Source organism: Diabrotica virgifera, chromosome 5, assembly GCF_917563875.1.
Source record: "Diabrotica virgifera virgifera chromosome 5, PGI_DIABVI_V3a".
In the NCBI taxonomy this organism is placed as follows: domain Eukaryota; kingdom Metazoa; phylum Arthropoda; class Insecta; order Coleoptera; family Chrysomelidae; genus Diabrotica; species Diabrotica virgifera.
Window position 1 is genome coordinate 230,986,997 of NC_065447.1, and position 17,850 is coordinate 231,004,846.

At 34.0% G+C, this 17,850-nt stretch overlaps 2 protein-coding genes across 2 annotated transcripts in view; one reads left to right on the plus strand and one right to left on the minus strand.

The window, feature by feature from the left end:
* Positions 1–3,836, minus strand: part of LOC114327181 (histone H4 transcription factor) — a 50,405-nt gene extending 46,569 nt beyond the window's left edge. Inside the window, exon 1 of the mRNA XM_028275713.2 lies at positions 3,688–3,836. The gene's annotated coding sequence lies outside the window, so the exon portion shown is untranslated. The remainder of the gene's footprint in view (positions 1–3,687) is intronic.
* A 10,838-nt stretch (positions 3,837–14,674) lies between these two features.
* The window catches only part of LOC114327184 (hyccin), a 29,893-nt gene continuing 26,717 nt past the window's right edge, over positions 14,675–17,850 (plus strand). Inside the window, exon 1 of the mRNA XM_028275715.2 lies at positions 14,675–15,020. Coding sequence (XP_028131516.1) covers positions 14,865–15,020 — 156 coding nt within the window. The 5' untranslated portion in view covers positions 14,675–14,864. The remainder of the gene's footprint in view (positions 15,021–17,850) is intronic.

Here is a 17,850-nt window from a genome sequence, read left to right on the forward strand (position 1 = left end):
AACCTATAAATTTACATTACATTACATAGTTTCCCACCTTTAGACGTATCTGAGGAATATAACAACTCTAACTGTGACAGGAGAATTTTATAAAATTATCCATGTTTTCTGTCACAGGCGTCTAAAGGAGGGAAACTATGTACCTAATGTAATGTAAATTTATAGGTTCCTATCGATAATTTTACACCTCTACTAGTTTCATCTCTTTTTATTTCACAACATAATATGTTTTCCATCTTTTGCGTTATTTTGCCGGTTATTAGCTCGCTCATCACTGTATTATTTTTTTTCTAAAAATCGTTTTGATGGATAAATACGCATTTCTGTTTCTCTCAGAGACTTTGTAAACACAACTTTTCCGTCATTAGATAAGACAAGACAAATGAGCTGTCGAATGAAAGCTCATGACACAAGGATCTTATTATGGTGAGAAATTTGACCTTGCACTTCCAGATTTAGAGTTGAAACTTAAAGTACTATTTTAAAGTCGCTCAAATATTATACACGACTTATTATTGGACGCGCTTTAGCAAGACGAAAACCATTATATTCTTTCGGCTTTATGCAAGTCTATCTGTCCGCGAAAATAACTCCTACGTTATTAAAACACTCAACTTCGGTGGCGAGATAATATAGCAGTAGACCTGCAAGCTACGGGCGTGGAGAACTGGACAGAGATTGCCCAAGACAGAGAAAAGTGAAGGCATGTTGTCGAGTCATCTAAAACCCTCGAAGGGTTGTAACGCCACTGAGTAAGTATGAGGTGTCGAATTAAGGATGTTATTAAAGCTGAGAAATTGGACCTCACACTTCCGGTTGCATAGTTGAAACTGGAAGTAGTGTTTTAAAGTCGCCGAAATGGTACAAGCGACATATTATTCGATGCGCTTTAGCTAGACGAAGACAAGGTATCAAATTAGAGCTTATAACCCAAAGATGGTATCAGAGTTGCAACCGGAAGTACTGTTTTAAAATCACCGAAATTGTACAATACATTTGCGAATACATAAAGCGTGTTAAATAATAGGTACATTGCTTGTATTATTTCGGCGTCTATAATCGGAAGTCCGAGGTCAAATTTCTTACTTCTAATACCATCTTTGAGTTATAAGCTCTCATTCGACACATTATCTGTCATTCTACCTCTTTTAATAACGTTAAGGCCGCGTCCCACCATCAAATAATTTGAGCAAACTCCGGAAGTACGTCAAAGTGACGTCACAATTGCAGTTTTTTGAAATTCTAAAAATCTGTGCTCTCACTATCAGTCTAGTTTGATCAAATTTTTTGTATTGAGTTGTCTAACGTGTTTGTACTGTATTTAAAATTAAAATTTTTCATTATTATCCACAATGAACACTCAGGATGTGACGTCACTAACTGTCACTTTCAGTTTGCTCAAACCAGTTTGATCAAATTATTTGATGGTGGGACGCGGCCTTAAGAGTTATATCCGCGAACGGACAGACGGACGGACCGACTTGAATGAAAGCGGAAGCATCTTGCTAAGGCGCGTCGAATAATATGTCGCTTGTACTATTTCGGCATGTACAATGGTATGTATGTAAAATAGTACTTGCAATTTTAACTCTAAAACCGGAAGAGCGATCAAATTTCTCACCTTATACAATAACATTCTTGGGTTAAGAGCTTTCACTCTTACGCACCTCATTTGTCCTTATGTCTGATCTAATAACGGAAAAGTTGTGTTTACAAAGTCTCTGGGACAGACAAACTTGCATAATTAGCCATTAAAGTAGAAAAAATATTTTGTTAATTTTTGTTAACAAATAGTGTACTAACCAAATTATTTAAAAGAAAAAACTAGTAAAAAAATAAAGGTTGAATTATAATTCAACGTTTTCACATTTTTTAAAATTGGTGAAAACAATATTTTTTACTTAAGTTTTTTTCTTTTAAATAATTTTTTAATTATATCTGCTTACAAAAAGTTAAATATATTATTTTTTCTACTTTCATATTTTCTTTTGATAATTTCCAACTTTGGCAACGCTGTCTGACAAAGCCATATCTACGACGCGAAATTTTTTGGTGACCCTTTCTAGTTCGGCCGTCCCATATCTTCTAACCCGTTTTAAATGTATAATAAATACATGTCTCTTTGTTGGGACATATTGGATATTAGTGCACCCTATGTAACACACAGCTGAATCTTATGTTTGTGCGTCACAGTGTTGCCATGCCATGTCTTTCATAATTTCAATCAATGTTAAATGTACCTACAAGAATAATAGAATAAGAATTACTTCTCCGTCATTATACTAGGTAGAATGACAAATGAAGTGTCAAATAAAAGCTTATAATCCAAGGATAGTACTAAAGGTGAGAAATTAGACCTAGATTGTCTGTCCCTTAAAAAATAAGCGTTATATTGGGGATTTCTAATGTCGACATTAAAAGTTGCACTATTTTTTTCTATAAAACATTTTGATCTAAAACTTACCAGAAAACTTCTTTGTACTCTCTACTTTCAAATAAACGTGATTAAGAAGCTAAATTTTAAACTTCGTCACACAACGTTTGCGATTAAACTTTGCAATGCACAAATCCGCACCTTTTTCTTTGAAAAATTCATAACCTTTATCATTATAAGAATAAAAACTTGAAGCAGGTACCATTGTCTTCAAAAATGTTAGAGCTATATACTGTAAAAATTTCAGAAAAAAAATAATAAAATGGAACAGAGTTGCAGCGAGGTAAACGCAAAAAACGTGATTTAATTTTTTTTATTTTTCGGTTAAAATTGCGATTTTGACAATGTTTCCCCACATAAAATTCAAAATAAACCTCATTTTCGTTTTCAGCACCCTCGAAAATATAAAGTATGAATAAAATAAGCCATTCACCCCTCCGTGGTCAGTACCTAGAAAACTAAGCGCTTTTTTGAGGGTGCAAAAAATTATAACGTGATAGTATGAAAAAATAGAGGATACGGCAACGGTGATACAAGTGATGGTCGGATCCAATGCCAAAGTCTACACAGACATATTAGGGTGCACTAATATCCAAGATGTCCCTTTGTTGCTCTTATTAAAGGCGCATACCAACGATAAGAAAATACCCAGTCTGTATAAGTATATTAGTCCTTGGGCCCACTATTTGAAAAAAAAATTACCTCCCTCATTTAACTTTTTTTATTCAGTTATTCATATTGAGTCAGATTAATTTTCTTTTTTGGAAAATTTTCCGAGGGGGGGGGGGCTTTTTGTAAATATACAGGTTTCTAAACTTTGGTGGGCCCGACAACTGGAGTGCCCTTAAAAATTAAAAAATCCTGCAAAAGAAATCTTCATTTATGACTTCCATAGGAGGGGACTCATGCACGCGCATCATAAAGAGTCATAAAATGTGTACCCTCACAGTTGATTTTGGCAGGATTGTTTGATAAAAATACTTACAATTGACTCAAAATATTATCCAACCAATTTTTAAGGTTTGGTGGATCAGACAGACCAAAGTTTAGAAACCTCTATATTTACAAAACGCCTCCCTCCCTAAAATTTTCCAAAATAGAAAAGTTGTCCAACTCGACATGAATAACTGAATAAAAAAAGTCTCATGAGGCAATAATTTTTTTAATGGTGGGCTCAAGGACCATATAGAAAAAACGCCTGGCACTTAACCTGTTAGTACCTAAATAAATTAAATGTAAAATGTGATACATACATCATAAACAGGAGTTTGATTAAATTCTAAGTTTGAATAGGTTGTCACTTGCAACTGTACACTGAAAGTTGCATCCTCACTCAAATCATCCAAATAATTGATAGTGTTGTGGAGCCTTAAGATGAAATTCCTCATACACTGCTCCAGATCAACTAATAGAGGATCACTAAAACATACACACAGTCAGTATTTTGAACAAAAATGAGAATTTAGTTTATACTCCAAATTTTGCAGTAAAAACTCTATGTGATATGAATAAAAAACAGAAGCCGATACCTGGCTTAAGTAGGTATTCTATATTTTATCAATGAAATTCGATATTTTTAAGACATTCCAGAAGCCGCTACAGATAAAATGTTTTAACAACCCATTAATCATTCAGAATTAGTCGACGGATATTAGTACAGTTAAAATAATTAAGACGATAATTGGACGATAATGATTTAATGAGTGAAATTTAAAGTTTTCTCTACTTTAATGACAAAAAAGCAAGCTCATTGGCAGAACCCAATTAAAAATTATTTTGCACATCATATTTGAAACATTATTTGGTTGAAAAATCTCATTTTTGTTGGCAAAAAATATATTAATTTGTCTGGACTAAATTACAGTTCTGTTTATCTTAAAAGGGATATGTTACTATCAACATTCATACAGTGTTGCCAAACTGAATTTTGTTTTTTTGAGTGGAAATTTTCCCAGCGATCTCCGAGGGTAAAATACATATTGTTGTAAGAATATTCTCATTTTTGATATGAATAAAAATATCTTTATACTCTCTAAGATAAGAATCTACTCCATAAATTTGGAGTCTAATAGTTACCAGACTTCAGTTTAATCTTGGCAAACCTATGGCTGAGTTCATGTTTAACGTGTGTTCAAAAATATTATAAACCAAGAAGTATATGTGATCGTGACTTTAAAGTATTATATCGATATAATACGATTAGGTAGTAGTATATCGATTAAACGCCAATAAAATAAAAATCAAAAGAGGCATTAGACAGGGCTGTGTCTTGTCGCCATCACTGTTTAATGCATACTCAGAAGAAATATTCAAAAAAGCATTAGAAGATGAAGTAGCAGACATAAAAATAAATGGCCTACCCATATGTGAAATTAGATATGCTGATGACACAATATTAATAGCAGAAACTATTACAGATCTACAAAGAATTTTAGATAAGGTTGTTGCAACGAGTGAAGAATTTGGTCTGTCACTAAACATAAAGAAAACAAAATTCATGGTTATATCAAAGAAAAATATTAGAAACATCAATCTACAAGTAAAAAATAAGACGATAGAACGAGTTCAGAATTATAACTATTTAGGGACAAACATTAGTGAAACAAATGATTATACCAAAGAAATCAGAATTAGAATAGAAAAGGCTAGAAGTGCATTCACTAATATGAATTAAATATTATGTAGGTAGTAGAGACCTCAGCCTAAATCTTAGAAAGCAAGTACTAAAATGTTATGTATTTTCTGTTCCTTTGTATGGTGTGGAGACATGGACTCTTAATAAACAATGTCTCAATAGATTGGAAGCATTTGAAATGTGGACATAGCGAAGAATTCTGATAATCTCCTGGACAGGCAGAGTGACCAATGAGAAAGTACTAAGAAGAATACACAAAAGCAGGGAGATACCTACTGGATTCCATCAAAATAAGAAAACTTCAATACTTGGGTCATATAACACGTGGTGACAGATATGAACTCCTAAAATTAATTATGCAGGGAAAGATTCAAGGAAGACGCAGCATAGGTAGGAGAAAAATGTCCTGGCTGAGAAATCTGAGAGAATGGTTTGGATGCAGCTCAACTGAACTCTTTTGGGCTGTAGTGTCAAAAGTTAGAATAGCAATGATGATTGCCAACCTTCGTCGCGGAGATGGCACGTAAAGAAGAAGAAGAAGAAGATCGATATAATAAAGAAAATGTTAAGTGGGTTTCAAATCACTTTTTGAGTGAAGAATCAGAAGAAACAAGAAGTGGGGCTATAATAACTTTGATAAAATGTAAATATTTTAAGATATGTAGGTGATCCAGGGTTTCAAATAGAAATGGGAGAAGGTATTGGTGTTCACAACTACTGTGTCTAAGGCTGTGACGTAAGTTGCTGACTAGGTAATAGAAAAATGCAAAGAAAGATGGCAAGCAAAGTACACTTTTCCGTGTGCTGTGGATGTGACCAATTGCACCTGCATAAAAAAATAAAACAACTACCTCTTCATGGTGATGAATATATTATCAATTGTGAAGGATATCACAGTATCAATGTTCAAGCCACTTGCAATGAAGCGTAGACACATCATGGCCAGGATCTATTAATGATTCACAGATATGGAGCAACTCAAATTTGTAACAATGCAAATAATGAGTTTAGGTCAGATACAATCATTTTAGGAGATAAAAGTTTTGACATAGCACTGTGGTTAATGGTGCTTGTGAGAAATACAAATACTGCAGAGCTTGCTTATAACAAATTATTGAAGTTATACTTCTTTAGGCGCGATTGAGATTGAGGGTGAATTTATATTGATCTGCGCGCATGCACACACCGACAGTTTGGTATTAGTCTTTATACAGGCTCTGATTGGATGTTGAAATGATCTGTCAATAATTGTTCAATATGGAGGTTATCGGTAAACAAAAATGTTGTATATTAGTTTTTATTGTTGTGAGGACAGAAATAAAATCAAATTTATAATTATAGTGACTTTTTAAATAGTTTTGAAAAGCCACAGGTACGTAATTCTAAATGTTTCACTTGTATTCCAATAAAAAATTATCTTCATACCTATTTGGAAAATAGAAAAAAATAATGTACTTACCAAGTACTTGCTATGCTATACCCCTAGTAGGCAATTCTTTAATTTACATAATCTGATTACGAACAAACTTTCTACAAATTTTCATCTAATGTATCGTTTTCTTACTCTATATATTGTTGTATTTTAATTCGACAAAAATCAAACTTAAAAAAGTTCATATAAACAAAATGTCAAAAAGTTGTTCAGTTTGTGTATATTCCCACATGATGTATACGTGAAGTTGGTGCAGTTTGAAATCAATTCGACTCTCATACAGCGGGATACACGGAAAGTAGGTTCAAGCCCAATGCAAGTTATATCATTTTTTTATTTTTTTTATAGATTTTATGATTGTAAGTATATTATTATATAATTTTTTTCAGAAAATAAGTATTTAATTAAAATTTTTGGCAACAATTATTGTTCAGAAATCATTTGTGGCATTTTTCAATGTGTTTGTGTGTGTTTTATTCTTTTATTTTTTTAATTTTTGGTATTGTTTTAATAAAAATTTTTGGAAAGTAGTAGAGAAACTGTTTAAAGTATATTGATTTCGTTGAAATCATATAATAGAAGTATAACTTCTTACGTGCATACAAAGTACACACATTCTTTTTTTACATTATCTTTTCCCAATTCTGCAGAACAATTTTCTTGTTTCCAGTTCTATTAATATCAGTCTTTTTCTTGAGTCTGGATTTCATGAATTTTTTTGTAGATTTGACTTAAGCTCCCACTGTTATCTCATTGCTTCAAGTGCTTTTAATTTTGATAATCGGCAGCTAGTGTTTGTGACTTGTGACAAAAATAGAGGCAAATCACGTAACATATTTACAAATTCCATTCGGGATTCGCAACCTTTATTACTTTCGTCTTCACTGCTTTTACTCATTGTAACAAGACAATACACTGATTAATTGATTAAATAAAAGACAATGCAAGATTATACCTAACGCTATCAATTAGACAAGTTTAAAAATTAAATAGAGAGTATCTACTCTTAGATGATAGCATCAACACCCAACAATAGAGCCAGAAATATCAGTCACCAATTCACAGTTGATAACTCTACCTTTGAAGTGGTGGACAAATTCACATGCTTAGGCTTAGGCTCCCTGATCACCAAGGAGAATGTCATGACAAAAGAAATCAAGCAAAGGATAATCCTAGCAAACAAATGCTATTTTGGACTGAGTAGAAATATGAGAAGCAGAAACTTAAGCCAAAAAACAAAAATAACCATACACAAAGCCCTTATACAACCAGTATTGACATATTGATTGGAGACATGGACCATCTCCAAGGCAGATGAAAACCTTCTGCTTATATTTGAACAAAGGATCCTGAGAGGAATATTTGGTGGCATCTGTGTAAATGGTGTTTGGAGGAGGAGGTGCAACTACGAGACATACCACAGATATAAACATATATTTGGTGGTAAAGACATAGATCTCTTATAAAAATAGGATAGCAAGACATCTAGCAAGATCACAGCAGAACAACCCTCCTAGAAGAATCCTTATGTCACAACACGTGGGAAGTAGACATAGTGGTAGGCCAAAGCTCAGATTGAAGAATGGTGTAGATGAGGATGGTAAAAAAATAGGCGTAGGGAACTGGCCACAGTTACAATGGATAGAACTGACTGGTGTAATAGACTTGGGAAGGTCGAGACTCTTTTATAGGGCTGTAGCACCATTGATGATAAATTATCTACTCTTATTACTGTGAGCAGAATGTCATCACATCATGTTTATTCATATGAAATAGAGTACAAACTTTACGCTCATACCTACTCATGAGAACATACTCGAAGTTTATACCAACTTTATACTCTGTTTTTATTCATAGCACCCAGTATCAGATTGAGCACTTTTCCTGGGATTCTCTACACTTACGCGTCAATAATGTTTTTGAGGTCCAATATCTCCAAAACATACTTCTCTTGAACAGATCCTGCTGAAAAGAAGCAGATAAAGATTGCTTTTAGTTGACTCTTCTTGGAATGGAAGCTAACACTTTTTAAAACTTCTGTAATATAGTTATTTACATCGGGCTGAATACATTGATAAACTACCACACCATATTTCCTTTTTCTAGAAAAAATTGTTTCAGGGTACAGCTTCCTAATGTATACAATATTATGAATTACTACCTCCAGAAATTCGCATAAAATATCGGATGGTGCTACAAAAGAAAAGCTTTATTGTGTTTTTAAGATTTTGTTGGAAAAACTTACCAATTTTGACAGACATAACAAATAACAACCAACCTAAAATAACAATTTAGCCGTCATTTTTTAAGTACTGTCATTGATTCCCGCTTCGAAATAACATTGTTGCCAAGTATGTAATTGTTGACAATCAAAATGAAAATCTACTTCTCCAATTCTGTCTTTTTCTAAAATACTCGATAATACTTCATCTATGAGACATTCTCGACAATCAAATCCAAATCACAAAAAGCAATCAATTTCTGGTAAGGTACATTATATTTAAATGCCGTTAAGTTTCTTCAAAGACCAGTAGTTCCAGTGTCTTTTTTGTGTGTTGATTACAATTTGCCATAAAGTAGGTAGGTATGTACCTACAATAAAAAAAATATTGAAGAAGCAAAAAGTGTCTTCTTCTTCGGCTTTTTCCCATTATGAGTTCTCCGTTTTCGTCCTCCACAGCACTTTCTTCTCCCAGTCGCCATCTCTGAGGTACCTTTTCGATATCTATCATAGCAGTTCCATGTAAGTTTTCCATCTCATTCATAGCAGCTCTTCCTCTCCCGTCTCCCCGACGGGTCACAGTTATCAGTATTCTTTTCGGCCACCTGTGCTCTGGCATTCTTTGTACATGCCCTTACCATCGCAGGGCTCTGTTTTCCAACTTTTTTGTAATTGAGCATTCTACTTCTACTTACATTTTGTTCCATATTTTCTCTGTTCTTATTCTATCCTCTCTGGTGATTTGTATACATCTTCTCATAAACTCCAATTCAACTGTTCGTATTCTATTTCGTATTGTTGTTGTCATTGATCATACTTCCACTCCATATATAGGTAGGATAATATTCAGCACTATGCTCTGAAAGATTGTTTTTTGTTTTCGTTGGTTAATGTTGTCATGGAGTGCTTTCGTGGCTTGTTATCCCCGTTATATTTTCCCCGAATCTTTCATACAAGTAGCTAATCTTTTTCTCATGAGGATCTTTCAGTGTGTCACAGTTTTTCGATTTCTTTCTAACGCATTAAATTGCATGTAACAGAAAAAAACGCACGTCGGTGATTACATTTCGTCGGTGACATTTATAACATTTATTCTAGTTGTCAATAGATAGCGCTATAATCGAAAAAAAATATTTACGAATTATATAATATATCTACGAATATAATCTGTATAATTTATAAGACTATACAAATCAAAGAAAATAGCATTTTATAAATGCAATAAACACAATTGATTTGATTTTATGCCAAATTGCAAATAAAATGTGACAACTGTCAGATTTAACTAAAATGTCATGTCACTAAAATGTATATTATCACGGACTTACCTTTTTTTCTATCATTTGTGACGCACTGAAAAATGCTCATGAAAAGAAGCATACCATATCGGATTTTCATTGACCCTAAATACTTAAAAAGCTTACACCTCTTAATAGTCTTTTTTAAACTTAAGTTGAAATCTGCAACCTAGGATCGACTACTTACATAAGTCTTACACATATTTATCTTGAGCCCCATAGCTCATACTCTTCCATATTATATATAATATATAGTCCGTCCGCTATAACTTTTCCCATGCGGTACGATTCATTTTCAATCAAATTAAGTCAAAACAGAAAGTGAAACGTACGCCGGTGTGTGTAGTATATAGTATACAGTATACAAAATATATATACCTACACATCGACGTTCGTTTCAATTTATGTTTTGACTTAATTTGATTGAAAATGAATCGTACAACATGGGAAAAGTTATAGCGGACGGACTATAGGTATTCCATGTCCTCTCTGTCTCGTGCAAAAATGATTTTGTCATCGGCGAAAAGTAGTGAATGTTATATATTCTCTTGTACAGGTATGCCTATTGTTCCACGTTTTCTATACTTACCATCTTTTCAAAGCCTGATGGACGTATATGTTAAAAAGTGTAGGTGATAGACCACATCCCTGTTTGATGCCTTTTGTTGCGATACCTAATTGTTTTTATAATTTCATTGTATTATCAAAAAGTTTTATTTAAAACCGATTGTGTGTTTAATTTAACGTTACTGTTCCCAGACCCTGTTGGTGTCAGGGAGGGATTTGTTTAAATAATTTATAAACTGGAAATAAATGTCTGTTAATATGTTAATAGTAAAGTAAGGACACTGAACTTTTGAGGTATCATTCGAGACTATAAATATTTGGAATAATCGGTTACTATAACAAGAATTGTTCGGTTTTCGTATAGACTATTTAGGACTGAAAAAAACATATGTGTGTACTCGGTCGACAAAACATCATATCTAGACCAAGTAATGCCTCATCTGCCTTCTTCCGTGCATGGGTAAGCTGAATGAAAGAATGCTGCGAGGACGCATCGATGACATGATTGAAAGATCAGGATGCTTATCCCCGAGGCAATTTGGTTTTTTCAAAGGGAAAAGCACGCGCGGTTGATGCTGATGCAATAGTGAGTGTATTCGACGCATTGCCAACAGAGGGAATGAATACCACTGAGCGGCCGCACTGGTGGCAGTAGAACGAGGTAAAAATGAAAGCAATGGAGTAGAGATAATATCCCGGTTACCTGATGAATGTTGTGGCGGAGCATTTGTCCAAGAAGGATTATGGTGGAGAAGGGCAGGATCGTCGACGTGACGGCCGGAGTTCCCCAGGGATCTGTCTTGTGCCCGAGGCTATATAGAACCTCAAATATAACGGGGTTATGAACTGTGAATATGGAGAGGGTACAACAGCCTTCGCAATAACACGGACTGAAACTCGCGGTGAAAACTCGATATATGAGAGAAGAGACCTGATTTTCCAAGGTATGATACAAAGTCGCCTAGGTCCAGAGAGAAAACATCGTTTCTTGCTAAAAAACATAAGAAACTAGTGTAAGTCCAAAGATGTAGCCATCATACTTCGAAGCACCGAAAACGGAACTCTATAAAGGATTGGAGGAGTGCCGACAATTGCTAACGTGCGGTGAAGCACAAAGTACAACAAGAAGAAGATTTTCCACTTGCTAGCAGTTTTTTATAATTTTCCTTGAGATAGTGATTCCATTTAATCGATATTTATCCAGGCTTTTACCTGTTGTTCCACTACTTTTTCATTTCTTGTTTGAAACATTTTTTACAGCATACATATTCTTGGTAAATCGATGTTTTTGATTATAAACCCAGTATTAGGGGGTTTTTAGGGGAAGCCAGGCAGTAGGAGTGGAACACTTTTTTATATCGTTTTTAGAGTCCCAAAATTGAAATTCTCAGCAAAATTTAGTTCTATCTCCCTTTTTTAGCCATTCACAAAAAAGGAGATAGAACTATTATTGCCCAATAATGGTTATTCCAATCTTGGGGCATTTCTTCAGCGTCCCATACTTCTACTATTAACTTACTAATTTGGTTTCGTAAGGCCTCTCCTTCCTACCATCTTCACTTTCTACTGTACCACGTCTTTTGGGATACCCACAGCTTTGCTTCTGCTTGTTCTTACTTTTAATATGTATATTATGTACGTTAATAGTTAATCCGACGAATATTCAATTATTCGCTCTGTATATCATAGCTTTTCCTTCTAAACCTCTTTTAAATATTTATGTGGGAGTCAAGTTAATTTTAAATGAGCGGAATCTAACCGTTTATTAACGATGAACATAATCTATACTTTATTGATCCGCTGATACCACTGTAGGTATTTCATTCATGGCTTATAAATATTTTAAACTATGTGCAGGTCTTTCTAAATTAACTTTATTTTTGATTCGCCTAGCGATCATGGCGGAGATTAAACCCAGCCAAAGTAAATGGGACCGAATCAAACAATTTTTTCCTACGAGAGTAAGTCAAATTTATTTTATTCAATTATTTGTAGAGTTAATGTGATTTCTGCACTAAATCGTCGTTATTTATTTATTGAAATACAAACCTGTTGAATTTTTAATTTCAATGAATATTTAACGTACATATACACGATTGTTATCCATTATATCTATAACTATCATCATTAATGTATTATTTTGATAAGTTGCGTCCCAATTTATTAAAATAGACTTGTCTGGTTCTCTTGACGCTATCAGTCGTTCTACTAGACCATGGTCTATGCATGCATGCCTTTTGCTAAGTCCAAAATTTTTTTAATATTCTGGATTCTTCCTCAGTTACAGAGGTAGATAGATAGATTAAAAGAAAATGCTTTTTATGGTTAATAATAACTTTACATTTTCTAGCCTGACCCTTTTTAAAAGGTCTAATAGCTTCGAGACTGAACCTTCCATGTAGCTCTTTGTCGATGGATTTTCTTCCCCTAATGCTCACATTTGCCAGGCTTTCACACTGACATAGAATGCGCTCTGCTGTTTCATTTTCCAGGTGACAGAATCTGCACAGGTGCTACAGTGCCCTGTTAGCAGACCTACTATGGCTTTGACTGTTTTCCTGTCTTTGCTTATTAGGTCTGCCGTAAATTTTAGAGAATGTTCTGTAATAAACTGTTTCATCTGTCTTTGTCCTGGTGAATTCCTCCATAATTCTAAAGATTTGTGAGCTACCCACTTTCTTGTAGCCTTTCTTGTTACTGTCTTTTCAACGCCGCAGATGGGTTTCGGTCCAACGAATGGCATTGATGAACCTTGTTTGGTCATTTCATATGCTTTTTCATTGCTCTTATGACCCTTGTGCCCCGGTATCTAGGCTACCATAACCTTGCTACGGTCTCGTAGTTTATTTAGGACATCCAGACAATCCCATACTAGCTTAGATTTTACCTCTACAGAATTGAGGGCCTTAAGTGCTGCCTGACTATCTGTGAAGATGACAATTGAACGGAGCGTTCCTTCCTGTCTTTCTATTTCCTCCACGCAGTGATGGATTGTCGTTATTTCCACCTGGAAAACTGTAACATCGTTAGATAAACGTACCGAGAAATGTATCCCTTTATTTGTCCCTATACTATGCCAGCTCTCACACCTTCCGATGTACCGATGTGCCAGCTCTCACTCCACCGCGCAGCTTGTATGGGTACACCTTCTTTCCTGGGTTTACTGGATTTACAGAGGTTCTTTAGTCAAAATGTTTTTATCTACTAATTCCTTTGTGGTAGGATTCGCACATCTAGCAAATCTTGCGCGTCTTTTGGTCTCCATTTTCACTACATGACCAGCTCATATTGAAGTCTCTGAAGTGTAACGAGATTTGAGATCAGTTCATCTTTGAACAGTTGTAGTTCATGGTTGTACCTAGATCTTCATACTCCGTTTTCGTTAATAGGTCCAAATATCTTCCTTGGGACTTTTCTTTCTAAGACTTCCAGCTTTCTTTGTGTGTTTTCCGTCATCACCCATTTCTCGCATCCATAACATACTATATTGGCCCGATAATAGTTTTGTAGACCTTGATTTTCGATCTCTCCTGTATGTTTTTAGAGCAGAAAACAAAACACATGGACGAGTGAAAATAAGCTTTGTTTCACTTTATTATACTTCTTTGAAGTTCTGGTTCTTTTGTTCCATCCGTGCTTAATGCAACTCCCAAATATGTGAAGCTTTCTACAGTTTCAGTATCGTCTTCTAATTCAACTGTTAGCTGGTTCCTGTGTTAGCTTCTTTATATTTTGAATATTTATTTCTAGTCCGGTCTCTTTTTTGTCTTAAACGAAAAGATTGCTGGAATGAATTCACACGAGATGAAAAAAGCAATATTTGGAAATAACTGAATTTAAAATGAAAATTATAACACTTCGTCCGACCTTATAAACGGCCGTTTTTAATACAAAATATACTTATTATTAATACTTAGATCAATTTCGAGATTAATATGCGAAACGGTAAGAGACAGAAAAATTAGGATAATAAAAGAAGAAATAATCTAATATTTTCCACATTTTTGGAAACATCGGCAACATTGCATTGTCACCACTGACATTTAGCTACATTGACGTTTATTAACCACATTGACGTTTTGATTTGTTTTGACGTTTTGATGTACTTTACACTTACACTCATTTTTTAATACCCAGTAGATAAATGAAACTGAATACTTATTTCTGTAATTATATTTAAAGGATTTGATCAAATTATGTGTGTGTAAACTTATCGTAACATTTAGAATATTAATTGAAACTAACCCCATTTACTGGACTTTTAACAGGAGACAATAATGGCTGATAATCTTGTGTTGGACTGGTTAGACGAATTTGAGTCTTTAACAGAAAGTGAGATCCACACGTACTCCAGCGAACAAGAACATAATCATGAAGTCATGATAGCACTTTACAGTGTTTTATCTGAACCCCATAAATACAAATCTGATCATGTAAGTAACACAACCTTGTACTTTACTATGAATCAAGGTTTTCTCTGTTAATGAATGAAGATTATGTATATTTTAAGTAATCAACAATTACTTTATTGGAGTGTAATGATTAATGTGTTTTTTATTTTCAACTTTTAACAATAATTCTCCACTCCAGTATCAGATATTTACTATGAAAGAAAGTTTTTGTATCTTTTACTTTTTACCCACTATTTTTTGGCTTCAGCCAATTATGTCAGTTATTTATATTGATGAGATCATTTAGGAGTTATGTCTTAACATTGATGGTCCAAATGATTTCTTAATTCTTTCTGATTTTGTTAAGCAGGTCTTCTTGACTGTCTTTATTAATTATAGGTATATATGATGTCCATGGTTTTCAGTTCATTGGTTAAGTTGAAACTCCATATAAAAAATATTCCTTGGCACATTGCGTGTGGATGTCTGATCCTAAGACATAAATTCTGAACGGACAAAAACATGTATTAAAAATGTGTATAATCAATGGCATACATGCATGTCATTCGCATTTTGGTGAAGGCATCATGTGGTTCACATGTATGCCATCTGCACGGAGCATGTTAAAGAAGTAGAAATAATTCAGATTTAAGAATGTAAAATAAGATATGTAAAGTAAAATACTCTTTATTCACAGGGTATATATTCCATAAATATTCTGCAAATACAAAAGCCATGAATATGGAACAGCAATTAATATGGGGTTATAGGGGATACGTTCCTAGGTGATGAAATAAAAAAGCAAATACATAAAAAAATCAGTATAATTTAAGGTTTTGACCATACATATTGATTAATTATACACTCACGGGCACAAAATTCCGCCACCCAAAATTTTTTATTAAGTTTGACAATTTATAACTTTATTATTTGTACTCCGACTTTCAAGATTCTTGCACCAGTTTGTAGGTACATATATTGACATCTTTTGGTATTATTTCGGTAACAAAAAAATTTTCCTTGCATGGCATTATACAGGGGTGAGTGGAAGCATTGTATTTTCTCTTAACTTTAAAACATTCTGTGGATAAATTGAAGAGCTGATTTTGTTTCATAGTCCTGTCATATTATCCCGGAGGCATCACTAAAATTTTGTTTTTTGAATTATCCGAATATCTCTTTTCTTGTAAGAGCTGTACCATTTTTTGTAATTAAAAACACTGATTTATTCATAAAATATAGGCTGGATTGATAATTTAGAATGGCCCGCATGCTGCCCAGATCTTAATCATATTGAGTATTTATGAGATGAATTAAAAAAATGCTATTCACCGTTATCCTAGGCCTCTAGAAAATTTGGTGCAGTTATGGCCCTGGTAGTGGAATATCGGGCTATTCCCAAGGCAAGGATAACACATCCTTATTCGATGCCAAACAGATTGCGAGCAGTCGTTGCTGCAAAAGGTGGATATACCTGCTATTGAGTTATTTTGTTTTGTTGTTAATTTTGTTTTGTTTTGTTAATTTCAGTGCGTTTGATATTTTTAATTAAAAAAACGTTCAAAGCAGTGTTTTTACTTACAACTCTTACAAGAAAAGAGATATTCGGATAATTCAAAAAACAAAACCTTAGTGATACTTCCAGGATAATACAAAAGGAGTATGAAATAAAATCAGCCCTCCAATTTTTCCACAGAATGTTTTAAAATTAGGAGAAAATACAACGCTTCCATTCACCCCTGTATAATGACATCTAAGCAAAAAATTTTTGTTACCGGAATAATGAAAAACACCACCAATACACGTACCTACAAATTGGTGCAAGAATTTTGAAAATCGGAGTACAAATAATAAAGTTACAGATTTTCAAACTTAATATAAAATATTGGGTGGTGGAATTTTGTGCCTGTGAGTGTATATCACCTTTAGGTTTAGGCAATGGTTTAAAGAATTTAGTAATTTTATCTTGCTTGGCAGTTTTTAAACCTTTGTTCAATGGATACTTATATTTAACAGTGGCATTAGCAATTTGCCTCATAAAAATAAGACTTCGTTCCATAGATGAATCAATTTTCATAAAAAAATCACAAAGCTTATTTGCCATTCTTAACCCGTTAGCTACAAAGGGTGTATTTAAGTTTCATCCTCACAGACTAGAGTTATTTAAATTGCCATTATATGCAATGCGATCCCCAGCTCACGGGTGAGACATGAGACGCTGGTCTATGGGAAAAATCAATGTTGCTCATATAATATAAGTCACTTGGTAGCAAACGTGTTAAATCTTCACTAAGATTTTTCAAATTAAATGTCATATCTTCAGTGCTTGTTGATGCCTCTTCTTCAATGGGTTGTAAATTTAACATTTCCTACAAGTCTGTTTCAGTCAAAACTTCATCTTTTAATTCAAGCAGCTCCTGAAAGTCATTGATTCTAGTTGTTCGAACCTATCTTGTCCTATTCCACTTGCAATTTCGGCAATGTTTGCAGTTAAAGTTTGAACATGCACAGATTCTTCCTCATTTCCCTCAGTCAGAACAGGGCTCAATTTTTCCAGCATGATTTCAATGTGAGGCTTTAGTCCTTGCAATGATTCCTTTATGTTTACTATGCATTTTGCTATGTCAAATTTCTTCCAGAATTCCATAACATTCATGTCAGAATCACATTCCATATTATTCAGTATCATTTTGAAGGTTCGTCTAACATAATAACGTAATAAGTTTATCTAATAATAGAACTTAAAAGCCTGGATTATTCCTTGGTCCATAGGTTGAAGCAAAGCCATGGTCTTGGGGAGTAGTCCAGGGCCCATCTGTTTTGAGATGGACGTTGAGAGGTGACTCAAATTTTTTTGCAGAAATTGCTTGAA